General features: G+C 38.3%; 1 protein-coding gene across 1 annotated transcript in view; it reads left to right on the top strand.

Annotated features, from left to right (window-relative positions):
* PCSK5 (proprotein convertase subtilisin/kexin type 5) overlaps nt 1-16,833 on the top strand; it is a 247,559-nt gene that overhangs the window by 189,892 nt on the left and 40,834 nt on the right. The window contains exons 21-24 of the mRNA XM_055791267.1: nt 7,442-7,544; nt 10,844-10,980; nt 12,938-13,135; nt 13,451-13,519. Of these exons, the coding sequence (XP_055647242.1) occupies nt 7,442-7,544; nt 10,844-10,980; nt 12,938-13,135; nt 13,451-13,519 (507 nt within the window). The remainder of the gene's footprint in view (nt 1-7,441; nt 7,545-10,843; nt 10,981-12,937; nt 13,136-13,450; nt 13,520-16,833) is intronic.

Raw genomic sequence — 16,833 nt, forward strand, 5'->3', positions numbered from 1 at the left:
GAGCCAATTTTCTCTTCTAGCATTGGAAAGGTAGTCAAGGGAAAGCATATTACAATGAGAAGTCTCTAAGCATTTACAAAAATAATTCCAGTAAGCAACAAATGCAATCTCTCAGTGCCACACCAAAGGCTGTTTTTTGTTACATCTCTTTTTTTTTATGAGCAGCTTATGCATTTGCTGCCAAAGATGGGCAAGGCACAGCTTGGAAGAATGCCCGTTGTACAACCATTTATTTATCAGTGTTTCTCAGTGTTTTGGGGGTGGATTTGTTGAAGACCTTCTGGGAAAACAGCATCACTTTTCAAAGTAAAAAGTACTGTCCCGTCACAAAACACTGCAGACATCTGTGCTTTATGGAGTTATGGAATGAGCTGATTAAGTACCTATTTTTCCAACCAGCCTCGGGTGGAGAAGCTGGAACGTTGACAGGCAGTGAATATTTATTTACCCAAGGAGAATTAATGGCTGTATCATTCAAACTCAGTAATAGCACTGAATGTTCACTAGAGTATGACTAGTGTGATTTAGTTACAATTTGGATAATACTACATACCTTTTCCATTTACAATTGTCCTTGGCCTGCCCACTGCCGACCTCCTGATGCCTGCAGATGTTCTTTGAGATGGGGGTTGTAAGGAAAGTCTAGCACCTGGTTGCCAGTCCCCGTAGGATAACATTGCTGTTAGCCATGGTGCTTGTCACCATGCTAATGTGCCATTCTCTGCAAGACCACTGGATCAAAAGACAGAAATAACTCAAATATCAATTCCCAAACAAAACAGACCCTTTTTTACTCGAAGGGCCATACTGAACTGAAGTTATGTTAATGCTGCTCTTGCTGGATCTGCCTTTAGTGCTGCCTCCCTGAATGTTTTCAATCCCAAGTCTGAAAGGGTTCAAAGAGTTCCCACAGCCAGTGTCACAAAGCCTCTCTCCAGCTCTCAGTTAGAAGGGCTGTATCATTTATCCATTTCTGCACCCTCAGCATGGAGCGTGTGATCATTAAAGGGAACATCCTGGACTGTGCTTTCCAGGGTAATCATCAACAGCAATTACCTTGGCTATTCCTAAAGTGCTTATATTGAAGATGAGCAACCAGGGGAGATTTTAAGCACGGAGAGATCACCAGTGTAAGCATATTGAGTTGTCTGAAGAGTTACAGATGGGAATAAAAGGTACTCCTTTATACCTCTCATTTAAAGACTTAATTTGGTCTGCTTTTTACTTCCAAGGAGATAAACTTGTATCTTTCTGGCAGATTTCTTTCAGGCTGTGATATATATTCACCTCCACAAATTAAACAGAAATTGCATTTGATTAGCAGTATGAATCTATGTTGTTATATTTTGTTGGGGCAACTCTTTGCCTGCTGAAATCTGCCCAGTTATCAGCACATCAGCAGAACTGTGTTCACATCCTGCTTAAGCTGGAGACCTCCCGTACAAACACTCTGTGCAGTGACCTCTCATTTTAAGACAGATGACACACTGCAACACTGCCCTGAGACATACAGCTCTTCCCATTTATGTCTATCCAAGGCAGACTGCAGAAATCCTGTGGACAGGGAAAGCTCTGTGTATACAAATTACATACTCCTCACTGCACAACTTAGGAGAAAGATGCCATGCTACTTTGTTTGCCTCTGGAGTATGACGTGTTTTCCTCCGGCATTGAAAGATCCTATCTGTAACGTACTGCAGGTGCAAATAACACCAGCTTTACTCAATATACCGTCACTTTCCACCTGTATTTTGCATATTCACAGGAAACTACCTGGATTTCCAAAACAGTACTATAAACACAATGAGATAATTTTCAGTGAGATTCAGGTGTCTCCATTCCACTGCCCTGTAGGAAATTGCCAGCTACTGAGCTTCCCAAAAATTAGGAAGGTTGACAAGATCAGGCAGGGAAATTTCCAGTTGGGAAGCTCCAGAAATAGAGATACTAAACAGATATTTTTGCATTGTCAGCCTAAACTTTTGACAGTGCCATGGTATTTCCACCTCCATCAAGAAGTGAGAAGGGCACAAAACAAAGCGTTAGCAATACAGATTAGGTTTGCTCCATTACCCTTCCCACTTTCTCATGGGGCTGTCACATTTTGGGCTCCAGGTGAGCAGGAGAAGACCTTGCCAGGCTCTGACCTTTGTGCTTACACAGACAAGGGAGAAACCTTGATCCCAGCCAGCTTTTACTTCCAGGCATCCACATTATCAGTGCAAATGGAGGTTTAAAGCTGATTTTTAAAATGCTACAAAATGTCTGTCTGGAGTCTGTTTATGCCCGCTCAGTACCCCTCAGGGTTCTGGCTCTTCATTGGGTTTCTAACAAACATTGTATAAATACTACACAGAAATGAGGGAAGAAACACACAGAATAAAGAGAGGAAAAAATCCCTTTGTGTCAGCAAAAAAGGCAGCTTTGGCTAATGTAAATATTTTTATTCTGCAGGGGAAAGAACAGAGGGCTGTGTAAATTAGTGTACTTGATAAAGGCAGTTGCCTCCCTCCTGCCTGTCATGATTAAAGCTAACCTGAGGCTCTGTGTAATCTCACTAATCCTGCAACAAAAGGGCCTTTCGTTCTAAAATCATTGTATCACACCCAGCTCCACACACCACTGTTCAGGGAAGCGATGTTCAGCCCTTTTCAAGCTTCTGCTTTGTCCCTTGGCACATGGGGAAGATTCGGTGACTTAGGAGCCAACATCCTAATTTCAGCCCTCTGGTTCATCACTTTCTACAGCACTTTTGAAAAGAAGAAGAAAAAAATTTTGCAATCTTGAATCCCTCTCCTCACCTCAAATCATAACACCCTGAAGTTTTGCCCATGAAGGGTGTCTTCTTTGTCCCTTCCGTACATTCAAACAGGGAGACAGAAATTTGGTCATTGTGTAAAATGACTGAATGAGAATAATAATTAGCAGGAGACTGGAAGCTGAAGCTAGACAAATAATAGGAAATTAGGCTCAAATTTTGTATGACTCTCCAAAATCTGGGGGGGAAATGAAAAGCTGTAATTTCCGTGTCCTAACGTTTTCAAGATGAAGACAAGATTTATTTCAGGGAGCTGTAATCTATCAAACATTAAGGCTTTCGGCTAAACAGAGGGGTAACTTCAAGAGGGATCCTCAGGGTGAATTTTAATGGATTGTTGTATGCAGGTTAGTCTAAGTTCCTTATGGACTTAAGCTTTATGGATAAATATTTCTTCAGCAAAACTCACGTAGCTGATCCCGTGGGCCAGCCAAAATAAAATGTATCAAGGCCAAACATGGAAACAGCAGAGAGCTCCCTAAGACCAAATCCCTTTGGGTCTCACTGCGGACTGATGAAAAACAATTCTGATCAATGTTTCTTTATCTGCTCTGTGAAACCATTGTAACCCACAAGATTACATATAAAAGCCCAAGCACAAAATCCATATCCAGGTTCCCATGAAAGTAAATAAGAAAAAGGGAGGAAAAAAGGTCATTTTTCCATTGATTATAAGGAAAAGCCACTGAGGCAATGCTATAGAAGATAACGAATGAACATTTTTTAATTAGATAAAGTGATGTTCTGATTAAGAAAAGTGGGGAAGTAACACATGACTTGCAGTGACTAAGTCTCATGGTGGGGCTACAAGAGAAACATTTATTTATGACAGCCAGCACAGAGAACTGTATATTTCCAGGCATAACTTACAAGGTTATTCACCTGGTCCTCTTTCATTGGAAACATCCACCTGGTCTCCTGAAACACTATGTGCTGTCAATGAATGGCACAACTTTTGGAAAGCAGGAGAAAAATAGTAACAAGATAATGTCTGTAAACTTAATACTGCTTATGTAAAAACATAGCAAGGACCTGGCAGCTATGATAGTGCTCTAGTCCGGGATGCAGGAGGGACAGGTTCTAGTTTGCTATTACACCCTAACTTGAGGATCTCACTGCAACACAGCTTTTCTGCCTCCTCAATGGGAGACAGTAGTTCTTACCTCATTGTAAAATGCATCCTATCAAATGATAGGAACTCAGCATAAGTGCAGAGCTCTTGTATGAAGTTAAAGGCACAGCCTGCAACCTGGTGTGGCCCAGAAGTGAAATTAAATACTTCTAACTGGGAACACAAAAAAATTACACGTTAAAATCTTCCCATTAAGAGGCATTATATCTGTTAATATAGCCTTATTCCTATAATACCTTCAGTCCCTTTTTTTTAAACAAGATGACAAATGTTTTTAAACAAGATGAAAAAGTAACAGAATTGAGAATGAAGGCTAAATGTGGGATAATCCAAAGTGACTGATGAGCATTGCCTGAATTAAGGCATAAGGCATAGCTGAGACACATTGCTGAAAGTATTTCCCCGTTATGTGTGTTGGACAGAAAAAAAATTTAATGCAGAAGGATGGGGGGTGGGGGGGGGGTGGGGAAGAGAATACAGAAGGGCGGGGGGGGGGGGGGGAGAGAGAGTTGAGGCTTTGCTAACTAGTATTTATCTAGTGAGATTTGTCAAGAAATATATCACCCACAAGGAATTCTGGCAAACATTTAAACTGCCCTGTGGAATAGTTTAAAAGTCTTCTTTAAAGTTGCATTTCAGTGTTAACTCTTCAAATAGCCACTAAAAAATATTTTGTGCATTCAGTGGCAGATCTACAGTTCTAGATGTGACTTACCATTCAGAGGGCCTAATGTGTAAGTATTTTCTGGTGCACATTCTTATACTAATATGCTTTAAAACGCTTCAGCTACAAGAATAAAGTAAGCAGAGAACTGGTCTTCCTGGCACTATTCCAGCACAGCTGAAATTAATTACAGCACTTCCAATGAAAGGCATAACAAAGAAATAAGAAAAACCTTTTAAAACTAAGCACTTCTACCATGTGGGATGGATTTGATTGGGCATAGCTGAGGTGTACGAATTAGTACCTCAGGTCTGATAGATAAGCATACAGGCAGTGTGGGCAAATAAAGTGAAGGACTGGAGAAACAAAAAGTTTTTGTAACATACATATCACAAAACATCACAGAAGCAATTATTTATTAATGTTGCCCTGAGATTTCCCAGTGGTTTAGAGCCAGTAGCATAAACCACTGAGACACCAGACCTGCCACAGGAAGACTGTCCAGATACTGCATTTTTTCATGGCTGTGTATTGTTCAAACATATATGTATGTATATATATATATATATATGTGTGTGTGTGTGTGTGTGTGTATCAAATTATATTTTCAAATCCCATAAAGCATTTGAGAACAAGGGATTCTGTTATACTCTCCAAATATGTATCAGAAGGACTCAAGAGCCCTACATTAAGCAAATCTGACAATGGCCTGATGATCTACTGGACAGCAGGCCAGAGGTATTTTTCCTAGAAAGTGAGAATTACAAATATTCTCTATTGTGATAGTTATTTGTCCATCCATATTTAATCTCAATAGTACTTGGATAAATTCAGAATCCTGCTGAATTCTATGTCAAGCAGACATAATTTATAATACTGTGGTCATTAGTCCTTTATAAAGTAACCTATCATACAAGATACAGTGTTGCAGCTCAGAAAACCTACATCACTTCAACAAAAATCAGTCGATTTACATGATTCAAGGTTTGGCCTACATAGGCATGTGTGGGACTACAGAAATGCACATAAAAATATATAGAAAATGCTCTTTGGATAATGAGAACTATAAAAACTGTGTGAATGTGTATGCATACACAGATTTCTGTTTCTCTGATCTCATCAGGAGATGTTCATTTGCTCCCAGTTCTGAACTTGCCAAGTTAGCACTGATCCCATAGGAGCCTCTGAGGAGCACTGTCTTCATGTTTTATGTGGCTCTGTCACTGTCTTTTGGCTTGTCGTTTACCTTTTTCCTTTCTTCAGGAGACACACAAACCTTTACAAAATGAAAATTGTATCTTTACCTACAATTTGGGTACCTCAGCTTTTGTCCACAGTTAGCTGGATGTTCCCGTTGGTATGCCTTTTTAACTATGCTGTTCCCACCCCCTTAAGCATGAGAAGTACTACCCTAGCTTATATCTCGTAACACAGATTTCAACTGTTACAAAATTTGTTAATACACATTAATATGAAGTAAAAAACACAAAAGACAGAGAATGAAATTTGCACTTTAGAAAATGTTTCTCTCCTACATCATTTTACACTTGTAGCGATAGTTGCTTATGTAGTGCCTTTGCTCTTCAATGTAAGCGATGCAGTGCAACTGAAAGCCAAAACCAAGTCATTCCACATTTGCATTTTGACTCCTAAAACTCACTGCATTTGCCAGATCGGGATTTCCAAGCAGCAATGCAAATGGAAAGAGTTTCTCCATATTGAAGTATCCATAGAAACTGCAAGTTTTATGTATTATATAGGACTCTCTGCCCAACCTCTTCCATTACTTAAGAATGAAGGAACAGCCAATTCTCTCAAATATATAGACTCAGTTAGAATAAATTTTCCCTATAACAAACTGACATAAAAGACCCAATCTTGAGCTTTATAAAACCACACAATAAACTGATATAGTGTCCCCACATGATGCTGCACACAGATACAGTATTCATGCTACTTACCAAATGAATATCTCTGCTCTGAGACTTATGAAGCATACAGCTTACCAATTCATACCAAATTTTTAATTAATATTCAGTAAATAAAGAGGCAAACTTTGCACTTCAGCACCACAGTAGTACTAGTGTGTTCATGACCTGGAAGTGTTTATGTATTTATCTCAGTTTTAAGGCAACAATTTATATAATTCAAAAATCTTTTTTTCAAGTCCAAATGGGCACTTGGGCACCAAGTGAGAGTCTAGGTCTTTCAGATCTGGTGTCTTCCAGCAGTGGCTTGGGTGTGGGACAAAAAATGTCATAGCAGTTGGGAAGCACCAACATATGGAACCAATGGAAGCTTGCTCAAGTTCTTCTCACATAACGTAACCCGCACCCATGACAGCACACTTTTTATGCTGCAGCTTGCAATCAGCAGCTGCATCTAAGAACGTTAAGTAACAAATACTCCTAGGTATCACTGTTTAGATGTAACTCTCCATGGTGAATCTTAAAGAGTCCAATTACTTAAATGATGCAAAAGAAATAGCATTAACCTGAAAAACAAGAATCATTCTGTCAGATTCACATGGAAAATAAAAATATGTAAATAAATAAATAAATAAATAAATAAATAAATAAATAAATAAATAAATAAATAAATAAGGATTAGGAAATACTAATTTTGAATATTGTGGTTCCCCAAGGCAGCCAGTACTTGTTTTCCTGATACCACAGGGAAATATGATCATTTCAATAATTCAAAACATATCTGATTCCTTTTATTTAATATATTTTCCAAGCTGGCTTGGTGCATGGTGTTGGTTTTGGTTTGGGGTTTTATTTAACATGAGATGTTGATCTGAAATGAACAATTTTTTTTCTACCAGGGGAATATCTTGATGATTCCCAAGAATGTCAGTTGTGTGAAGCATCCTGTCAGAAGTGCATTGGACCTGAGCCAGACAACTGCATCAGCTGCCCACTCACAAGGTAATTGTCTCCTAGCACAGTGCAGCATGAAGACCTCGTATAATCATCTAGAGAAGTAGCTATGTGGTCTTTAGCATTAGCCTGCAAAGTTGACTAAAGACACAAGCAATGATTAAGGCAAATAAAACCAGGGTAAGTGAGAAAACAAGTGCTTTGTGAATAAGACAGCTGGCTATGCAGACAGTTGATGTTTAGCCAGATGGTTCCCACAGATACAGAAAAATTCCTTTTAATATGTGAAATATTTTTTCTTCCATTGTTGTTCTTTCAAAATCATAATTCCTAGAATCACAGCAGTGACAAATCTAACAGGAGTCTGGGGAATCTGTAGTTGTACACAGCTATGGAGTTTGGCACAATCAGCTAATTCAGGAGATATTCATAGCACCTAAAGATCATCCCCTCACTGAGGTAGTTTAAGTTTTACCTGCCATGAAGAGTGAGCAGAATGAGAAAGAAGCTTTTCCACAGGATATCGCTGATCAGAGGCTTATGTTTAGGTCATCTCGCACCTAATCCAGGAGTCTACTGGTTTTAACCTCATGTCCTACCAACCGCTTTATTCTCGCGCCAGTATCTCTGGTTCTGCCACACTGGATTGCATTGTAGACAGCTGGGATGAAATCAGAATCAGATCCTAGAAGACACAGGAAAAAAATATCCCCAAGCAATCCTACAATCTACCCTGCAAATATCTATGATAAGACTATGCCAGTAAAAGATGTACCAGGACCAACAGGGTCCAAACAAATTCATAACTGAGGAAACAGCATTAAATTAAGGTGTGTTATGTCAGAAATGGCATTAGCACAGGAAGTCTGGGCAGAATTTTGGACCGTGGACTGGATTTCTCCAGTTCACAGTTGCATTTAGATTAGATTGTCTGTGTTTCCTTGCAACATGTTTTATGAACTTTACAGAGATATTTGTAAAACAGAGAAAGTACAGAACAATACCATGAGGCAAAACCACCTAGGTGCTTGCAGTAATTAGGTCTCTGTGATTTTGGTTTTTTTGGGAAGGGTGCTGCTGTCTATCTCATAACAAATCCTCTAACAGTTTTCAAGTTTGGTATCTAAGGCTTCCAAAAGCTTTCTGTGCTCCTTCTGCACATTGTGAAACTGCTACAAACAGTCATATTATGACATTCAGTAGTAAAAGAAATAACAATCAAGAAAAATTTCATGCAGAGGCTAAAGCGTAAATCCTTCCAATGGACATAGTTCATTATGTACTTGAAATAGACCTGTTTAATTGAAACAGAATCCTAAACCTTGTCACTCTTGAGACTTTCAGATCACGTTTCTTGAAGACAGTAATGAGTGCCCATTAGACAGTACAGACTAAAATTCAGCAGTGCTGCTTTCTTACAGGAAAACACCTTTCCTCTTTGAAAAGGATGAAAAGACTTGGGTGGGGGTTGTGTGCTGATTACTGAAAATAATGGGAAAACAAAAACACTAAGCAAATCACTGTTCTTTGTGAAAATTCAGCGCTAGATGTCACCTTCTTTCATAATAAAATCAGTGTCCTCGTTGTGGTTGTGTGGTACTTAATTACTGGTTGGGGCTAAACCACAACAATCAGTCAGATCATCTTCTTGTTCAACAATTCAAAATGCTGTCTTCTTTTCTTAAAAAATTATAGAATTGTAGTTTCTTGGCCAGCCAAACTGATTTTCACAAAATTGTTTATCCATCTGTTTACTGTTTGATCTACAAAGGTTAATGAGAAGATCTGGCCTGCTCGTGTCTTCCATTAGGGGCAACATAATAAAAAGCAAGAAGAATGTGCTTTACCACTGTGTGAGCTGTTTGTAAGGATTGCTATCATTACAGCCAGTACATGTAGCAGAACACAGTAATATTTGCATGCCGTATAAACATAGCCCTGCTACCTCCAGTACATCTCTTGCATTGTGCCATTTGCACAGAAACCAACTAGAGGTGGCTGCAGTCCCCATGAAGAGCTGAATAATGGTCTTCAACGTGCAGGTAGAGCTGTATAAGTTACAGTCTGCATAGGACTATCTTACTGTTGGACTCCCACGGCAGAGATACATCTTTGCTGAATACTTTGTACACCCACCCAATCTTCTCCCTGATTCCCTCCAGCAGACTGCCTTCAGCTTCACAAGTATTGTTAATAAATTCCTAAGTTTTCTTTGTTACATGCACTTAAGAAAGGCTGTTTGCATGACAGCCTATTCTTCCTTCTTCACACTTCATAAGCCTAGACTTTCCCAATCATGGTAAACTTTAAATGGTTTTATAGACTATCTGACAAAATTGGTCTTAAACTTTGCAGATATCTTTCTCCTCTCCTTTCAGAATAAATCTGACAATGACCATAGCAACTCAAATTTATGAAGACATATTGCAGACATTGCCTAGTGCTATTGGCTGGCTCCAAGGAAGCATGCACTACCATAATGTTGTGGCAAGCCTACAGTTCCCTAGGTGTACAGACAAGCTGACAGTCTCAAAATCTGTATTGAACGATGATCACCTTCTCTATAAATTGCATTCCAAGTCCTCAGATACCAAACTGGTCAAAGCAGTTAAGTGTGGAAGATTACAGTCTCTCTTACTTTCTTAATAGTGAGAACACCGTCAAATTCTAGCCAGCTTGGTTTATATTCTTTTAATAGTCATATCTGTATTGATGCTTTTCTACTTTTCTCCCAAACAAATTAAAACCAGTAGACATTATGGTGAAAAATGGACCAGAAATTTTCATCATATAAAAGGATTCTGTACCAAATATTTCATTACCTGGTAAAAGGAGAACATTTAACAGCAAAATTCCTAAATGTTTGCAGATATGCAAGTCTAAAAATACAGCTCCTAAAAACAAAGTTTCGAATAGGTGTTTGTCTTCATGTACAAAGTCGTTTTGCTGAAGCTATAGCACTGTTCACAGGAAGCCTTTAAAGTGAAACTAACAGGAAATTTGAACAGGCATATCATTCCTTCATAGAGAAAGACCAAGTCTTTCTTTCCTTCTAACAAGCATAAGTGACCTCTGCAGGGATTGTGGTAGAAGGAGACCTAGGTACAGGACCAAAAGGTTATTTTTCTCAGAAAAATCTCAGAAAAAAACTGATCTCTGAAGTCTAAGATCCAAGTTCAAACATGGTTGACTTTTCACTTAGTAAATACTATGAATAAGATCAGGAAAATGAAGGAGTAACATGCAAGTAATCTTGTAAATGGGGTGAAGGAAGAGTATCTTGGGTTTCTTGTTTGAAGAACAAGTAGTGGCTAAATTTGTAATTATGCCTGTCTCTACCTCAAAAGAGTCTTTGATGATGGTCGCTGTGTTATGCAATGCCCCAGAGGAAAGTTTGAATTCAAAGGACAATGTCATTTGTGCCATCATACCTGCCTGGATTGCAGCGGAAGTGAACCTAACAAATGCACCGTTTGTGGAACAGGTAAGAAAGATTTCCTCTTGCAGATTTTTCCCCTTCCTTGGCCTCCAAGTTCACTTTCCCCTCTGCTCTCAGGGCCAGTTGTTAGAACCAATAAAATAAGTAGTGCTTTTGCTACTGATCTGCATCATAATCTTGTTTTAACCCTGAAGCGGGGTGGAACTCAATTTATTTTTAAGAAAGTTCACGAAAACACAACTCTGCATTACCCTTGTGTTTTTATGCATTTCCCTTGGTATATTTTGAAAAGGAGCTATGTTAACAGAAACAGAGAGTAGCACAAGAAAAAAAGGACAGAAAGCATACATAGTCTGCCTCTGGAAAAAACCCTATACATGCCTCCCCCAGCCTCTACACAGTATGGGCTACACTGAAATGGAGCAAGCTTGCACAAGCAGGCAGGGAGCCAGGGTGCTGCCTGGGGAAGGCTAGGAAACAAGCATGGTGGGTTCCACAACAGACTGCTGTGTCCCTACAGCTGGACAAACAGGGCTTGCAAAGACAAGCTTACCACCAACACACATAAGAAATGTGTATTTTTGACACATTTTTATAGACCTTAGGTTGAGAGAGAGTAATATAGTTAAATCTGTGGTTGTTCCAAAAAGCAACTCTTACCCTTTTGAAGCTCCATTTTAAAAATTATTCTCTTTCCCCTCCATAACACCTGATGGGCAAAGAACTTAAAGCTATTATACACAAGTGTAGCTAGCCTGAACTGCCCTTAGAAATTAGTATTTAAGGTTCCACTTTCAATTCACTCATTAAAGAGGAATTTTTGGTGAGCTTTCTCTGAAGTCTCATAATGGATTCACAGTCTTTTTCCTTTCAGTTGCTTCTTCCACTTCATTCCTAGCCATTAATGACCATGGCTTTAGTAATAAGTGTTGAGTTTACAAGAAAACGCTACTTTAGCTGGCATTAATTTGTCATAATGGTGATGAGATTGACTTTCTCACTTTTGGAAATGTGACTGAGCAGACGATTTTCAAATGGTACTTCAGGTCCCGTGTGAGGGAGAAGTTTGTATAATTGTTCCCTAAGTCTCTCCCTATGATGAACAGCAATATAAATTTCTGTATTACTGTGTGTCAAGAAATGAAGACACTGATGAAAGTCACACCCTGAGGAGGCTGGAAATGATCATTCTAAAGATTTGTACATGAAAAGTGAAAGAAACGAAGTCTGAATACTTCTGCTATGGTGCAGCAATTTTTCCCTATTATAGCTGCTTTCTCTGCAGTTTCAAAAATAAATTATGGTAAGCAAATTCTTGCTCTATAGTTAATCAAACACACTTAGCACAATAATGTATGTAATTTGTACTGTAGGGTAACCCATTACAAAACTCCCCATGTTGCAGCACATGGAGTTGTAAGCATTTTCACAGGTTTCATTCAGAAGGACTTGAAAGAGGGGACTTCCCTGTTCACCATGCACTAGAGGACGCTATTGCTCTGATAGCAAATAGATACATGCTTGCTATTCAGATTCAAATCTATATGATTCCAGAGTCTTGCTGTGACCAGGATGAGGATTAAAGTTTAATCTATTATTGACAAGACTGATCCTTTCCAAAGGTGAAATGAGCAGCTTTGCTTTCCTAATGGCAATTCTACATCCGCATGTACCATACAGTACAAATACTTGTATGTTCACTGCAAGGGAACTCAGTAATGGAAATCTCTTGATCCTTATTTTCTTAGGTTGATGGATGTAAACATTAATTATTCATTAGCATACAACCTTTATATGGCATAAATCTCCAGGAATGCAGAAGGTTTGAGGTCCTGAAACTTTTATACATTTTAGCTTATCTGGTGTAAAACCATACAAATCTATCAGTTAGTGAACAATATTAATTCTCGTCAGCTGCAGCACCAGTGCTTCATAAAGCTGCTTCTTATGCCCAAATGTCCTCTGTTGCTCACATCTTTTTTCCTGTTTGTTTGACACACAGACAGAAGAGGGATCGAACGATTCCTTTATCATGGGGAGTGCAGAGCAAGCTGTCCTCCAGGTCACTACCACTCAGAGCACACCTGCGTGGCTTGCTTTGGCCACTGTGAGGTGTGCCTGAACTCCAGCCACTGCAAAAGATGTTTCAGAGGCTACTACCTTACTCAAAATGTATGCCAGAAGCATAGCTGTAGAGAAGGTAAGCATCCTTCAGTAGAAGTTAACAAATATTCTACTTAATTTGTTACAGAAATCTGGTTAAGCATCTTGGTTCCAATTTTGAAATATACAATCACACTCTGATTCTCTTCCAATATCCTGCTAATGTAAAATAGAAGTATTTTCCTCAACTGAATGGGGTTACACAAGAACAAATGAGAAAAGAAATTGCTGCGAATCTTTCTCCTTTTTGGATTTGGATAAAGTTTGTTTCCAGAAACCTTTCTAAGTGCTTCCAAATGTTGGCCTTCCATTATCTAGAATTAACCCAAAACTGGTGATTTGCAAAACACAGGTGAAGTGGAAGATCCTGACTCTGAAGATTGTATCCCATGTTCAGATGGATGCCAGAACTGCAAATTAGGTAAGTATTTCCTTTATGAACCTGTATCCTTATTCTTAAGGTAGGAGAAAATCATTTGCTGAGCAGTTAGTCAGTGCTGCATTCTCTCTTCAAGTAAACTGTATTTTTCCCAGTGTATTTATTTTTGCACACCATTTCTAAATTCTATTTCCAGCATAAATAACAATAATTTCTATATTAACTTAGACATTATTCTTTGCAGCACTTTTATTTTGCTGCCTGAATGCCACACTTAGGCTGAGAGACTTACTGACTTACTGAAGTCATTATCAGACACAGAACTTTATCATAGATGTTAAAATTTTCTAGATCCCAAAACAGATCATTTTTCTGTGCTTTTTCTTTTGGAAATAGACCTAAGGACAGACCTTAATTTTCAATCAAGAGCAACTCATTGCAATAAGAAATGCTACTGCCCTAAAAAAAATTAAAATATTGATTCATTTTCCATGCTGGATTAAAAAAAGAAGTTCCATCTCAACATAATAAGGTCTTGGCAGAGAGTTTGCTGTCTTCAGATAAACGCCATTTAACTTACTGAACTTAACTGAATCTGTATCTCAATAGTTCACCTTCACAGATGATTAAAAATATTCAAAAGACATCACAATTCATTTTTTCCACTGTGTTTACATTTAGAAATTTTTATTTCCTGTGGCTATACGGACAGGAGTACAACTGATCAGTAACTCAAGACTGAAAGGCAACAGGGTTACCCATCAAAAAGGCAGTCTTCACTTATGACACCTTAGACTACTTTTCTTAAGCAAGCACAGAGTTTAGGTAAAGTAGTGCCCAATGAGTACTGATATGCCAAGACACTTCAGTAAGACCATCTACATTGCAGAAAATAAGACTTCGCTAAAATTTCCTTGAAGGTTTATACAGAAGAAAAAAATAGACCTAAGCTTTACTTATTTTGGTGCAAATCTAGAGCAAGTCACTGATCTGCATATAGTTATCCGGAGTTACTACTTGTTGAAAGAAAGGAACAAATTTGGTTTGTTATATTTCCACCATTTTTGAAAGTGATAAACTTAGAGACTACCAGGACTATCCATCCCCTCCTTGAATTCAGGCAGATTTCCACAGGCAGAGGAGCCCATACTGGGGTTTCTGGTTTCTCCCACTTGCTCCCTAATGTGTTTTGGGGCCTGGTGTAACAAGCACCACTGTCAATACCAGGAGACTGAATGTTGCTATTACAGAGGAGAGTGAATAGCAGGAAAGAAAACAGTGAAAGCACCCCATAAGAAAAAACAAATCAAAAAACCCACCAAAACCAGAAATCAATTCCCATCACTAGTCACTACCGTTTCGATGTTCGTTTTGCTTTTGCATCAACATTTTCCTCTGGGAAACAAGACTATCATGAACCTTCACGCATACCAAACTTATGTAAGGATTTTCATCACATGCTACTTTCTTCTTTCTACCAGTCATCAAATCTAACATGTCATACCATAAAACTCCTTGTGACTCTGGTGAACAGACAATCTGCATGAATGCAGTAAAGCTTAACGCTTCTTCCTCTGTGACTACTCTGAATTTTGCTGAATGAAGAGCGGGAGGGACCAAGTTTTAACATGATTACAACTACACTGTGGTCTTATTTGGTATAGTGTGGTATCCAGATTCATGACAGCTGTTTGCTTCGTTGTGAGGAGAAAAAAGAAGAAAAGAAATTAAGGGAGAGAATCAGTTTCAATACCAATCTTTACTAATGTTACTTTCCTGTGATATTTTCAGTGCTCTTCACAAAACTTGTGACTTTAAAATCTTTATCTCTCTTCTGCAACGGTTTAGTGCCAATCCTTGCTTTGAATTAGGGTGAAAAGCACTATGAATAGCAACTTCTCTTAAAAATAGTTATTGCAAGTAACTCAGAGGCTGATTTTCTTTGTATATGAGCTTAGTAAGCCTGCATAAGGAGACTGCAAGACTGTTCACGGGCAGCTGGAGTACAGAAAGAGGGTACTCATTTACTTTTGCCCTCAGATCACTCATCACCTAAACGTTAATCATCTGTAATACCCACTACATATTTACTCTCAGGTTCTTGCACTCAAAGTTCTGACTTAAAATAGGTTTTTCAAAAGCTTCAAAGATCAACAGAATGGATTCAAGTAAAACAAAGACTGAATTAACTTTCGCTGCTGAGTAAAGTTGGAAGTATTAAGATGCCAGAGTTTGGTAAGGGGCATATTATTAAGGAAACTCTGTGGTGATTACAGTGCATATTTGAGAGTCAGAGAGATTGGTTTAATGGTATCTCTATTTGGAACAGAAGTACAGCAGTGGGCTAAAAGTAAAATCCCAAGCAGCTTTTGCAAATTTCCATGTGTTCCTGAAATAAAGCATGACCTGTAAACTTCAAACTGTTAAAATGAATCAGGTAGAGACGCTTTAGCTTGTATTTCAGCTCTAATATTCAATGAGGTTTGGGGCATATTAAAAACTTAATTCATAGATAAGATGAGCACGGTAAGAGGTTTCTCGTGTCTTAGCAGAAAACTGACATATTTAAAGAGTTCTGGAAAAAAAAAAAAAACCAAACCCAACCACCTGAACTGCCTGTCTTTTAGAAGAAATGGATTATTTTGAAAGCTGTAAAGAAGTAACACTTCCCTAACAATAACTTCAAATAGAAATAGTAACATTTCAAGGTGAGAAAATATGGGATCTGATACATTTAGTTTCACTTCTTTAAGGACTTTCTACAGACTCTTTTTAAAATTAAGCAAATGCTGCATGATTTTGCAGTCTTTCTTTGTCTTATCTTCCTTTCAACACTACTGAGGAATTCAATCTAAATAAGAACTGTAGATCAGGAGTAGGAAAAGCATTCCAATGTTATGAACATTTCTACTAGAAGTGCAACAGAAAGCTCCAGGGAATATTCTATTAAAAAAAAAAAAAAAAAAAAAAAAAGGCAGAAGCAAAGTGTAGTAATCATAGCAATTGGAATCAAAATTATGTAGTACACATACTGAAAAGTAGTTATTCGTATACAAATGCAAATACATTTTGTGCATACTTATGGATCTGCAAAAGACTCAGTACCATTATCTCACAAAAAAATCATCAGGCACCTGCCCTTTCTGAAGTGGTTTGAGATCCTTTGATATAAGCTCTAAGAGATAAAAATAAAATTCTTCGATTTATACTGAGTGCAGGGTCACTTATAGAAGCTGTATGAATTTAAAAAGGAATATCAGACCACAGTGACATTACATTGTAAACCAAAGTGTAAGTGGTTCTCTTACTCTCTACAAATTACAAAGGTTAATTTTTTTTTTCTTTTTTGTAGACAC

The sequence above is a fragment of the Falco peregrinus genome, chromosome Z, assembly GCF_023634155.1.
Source record: "Falco peregrinus isolate bFalPer1 chromosome Z, bFalPer1.pri, whole genome shotgun sequence".
In the NCBI taxonomy this organism is placed as follows: Eukaryota; Metazoa; Chordata; class Aves; order Falconiformes; family Falconidae; genus Falco; species Falco peregrinus.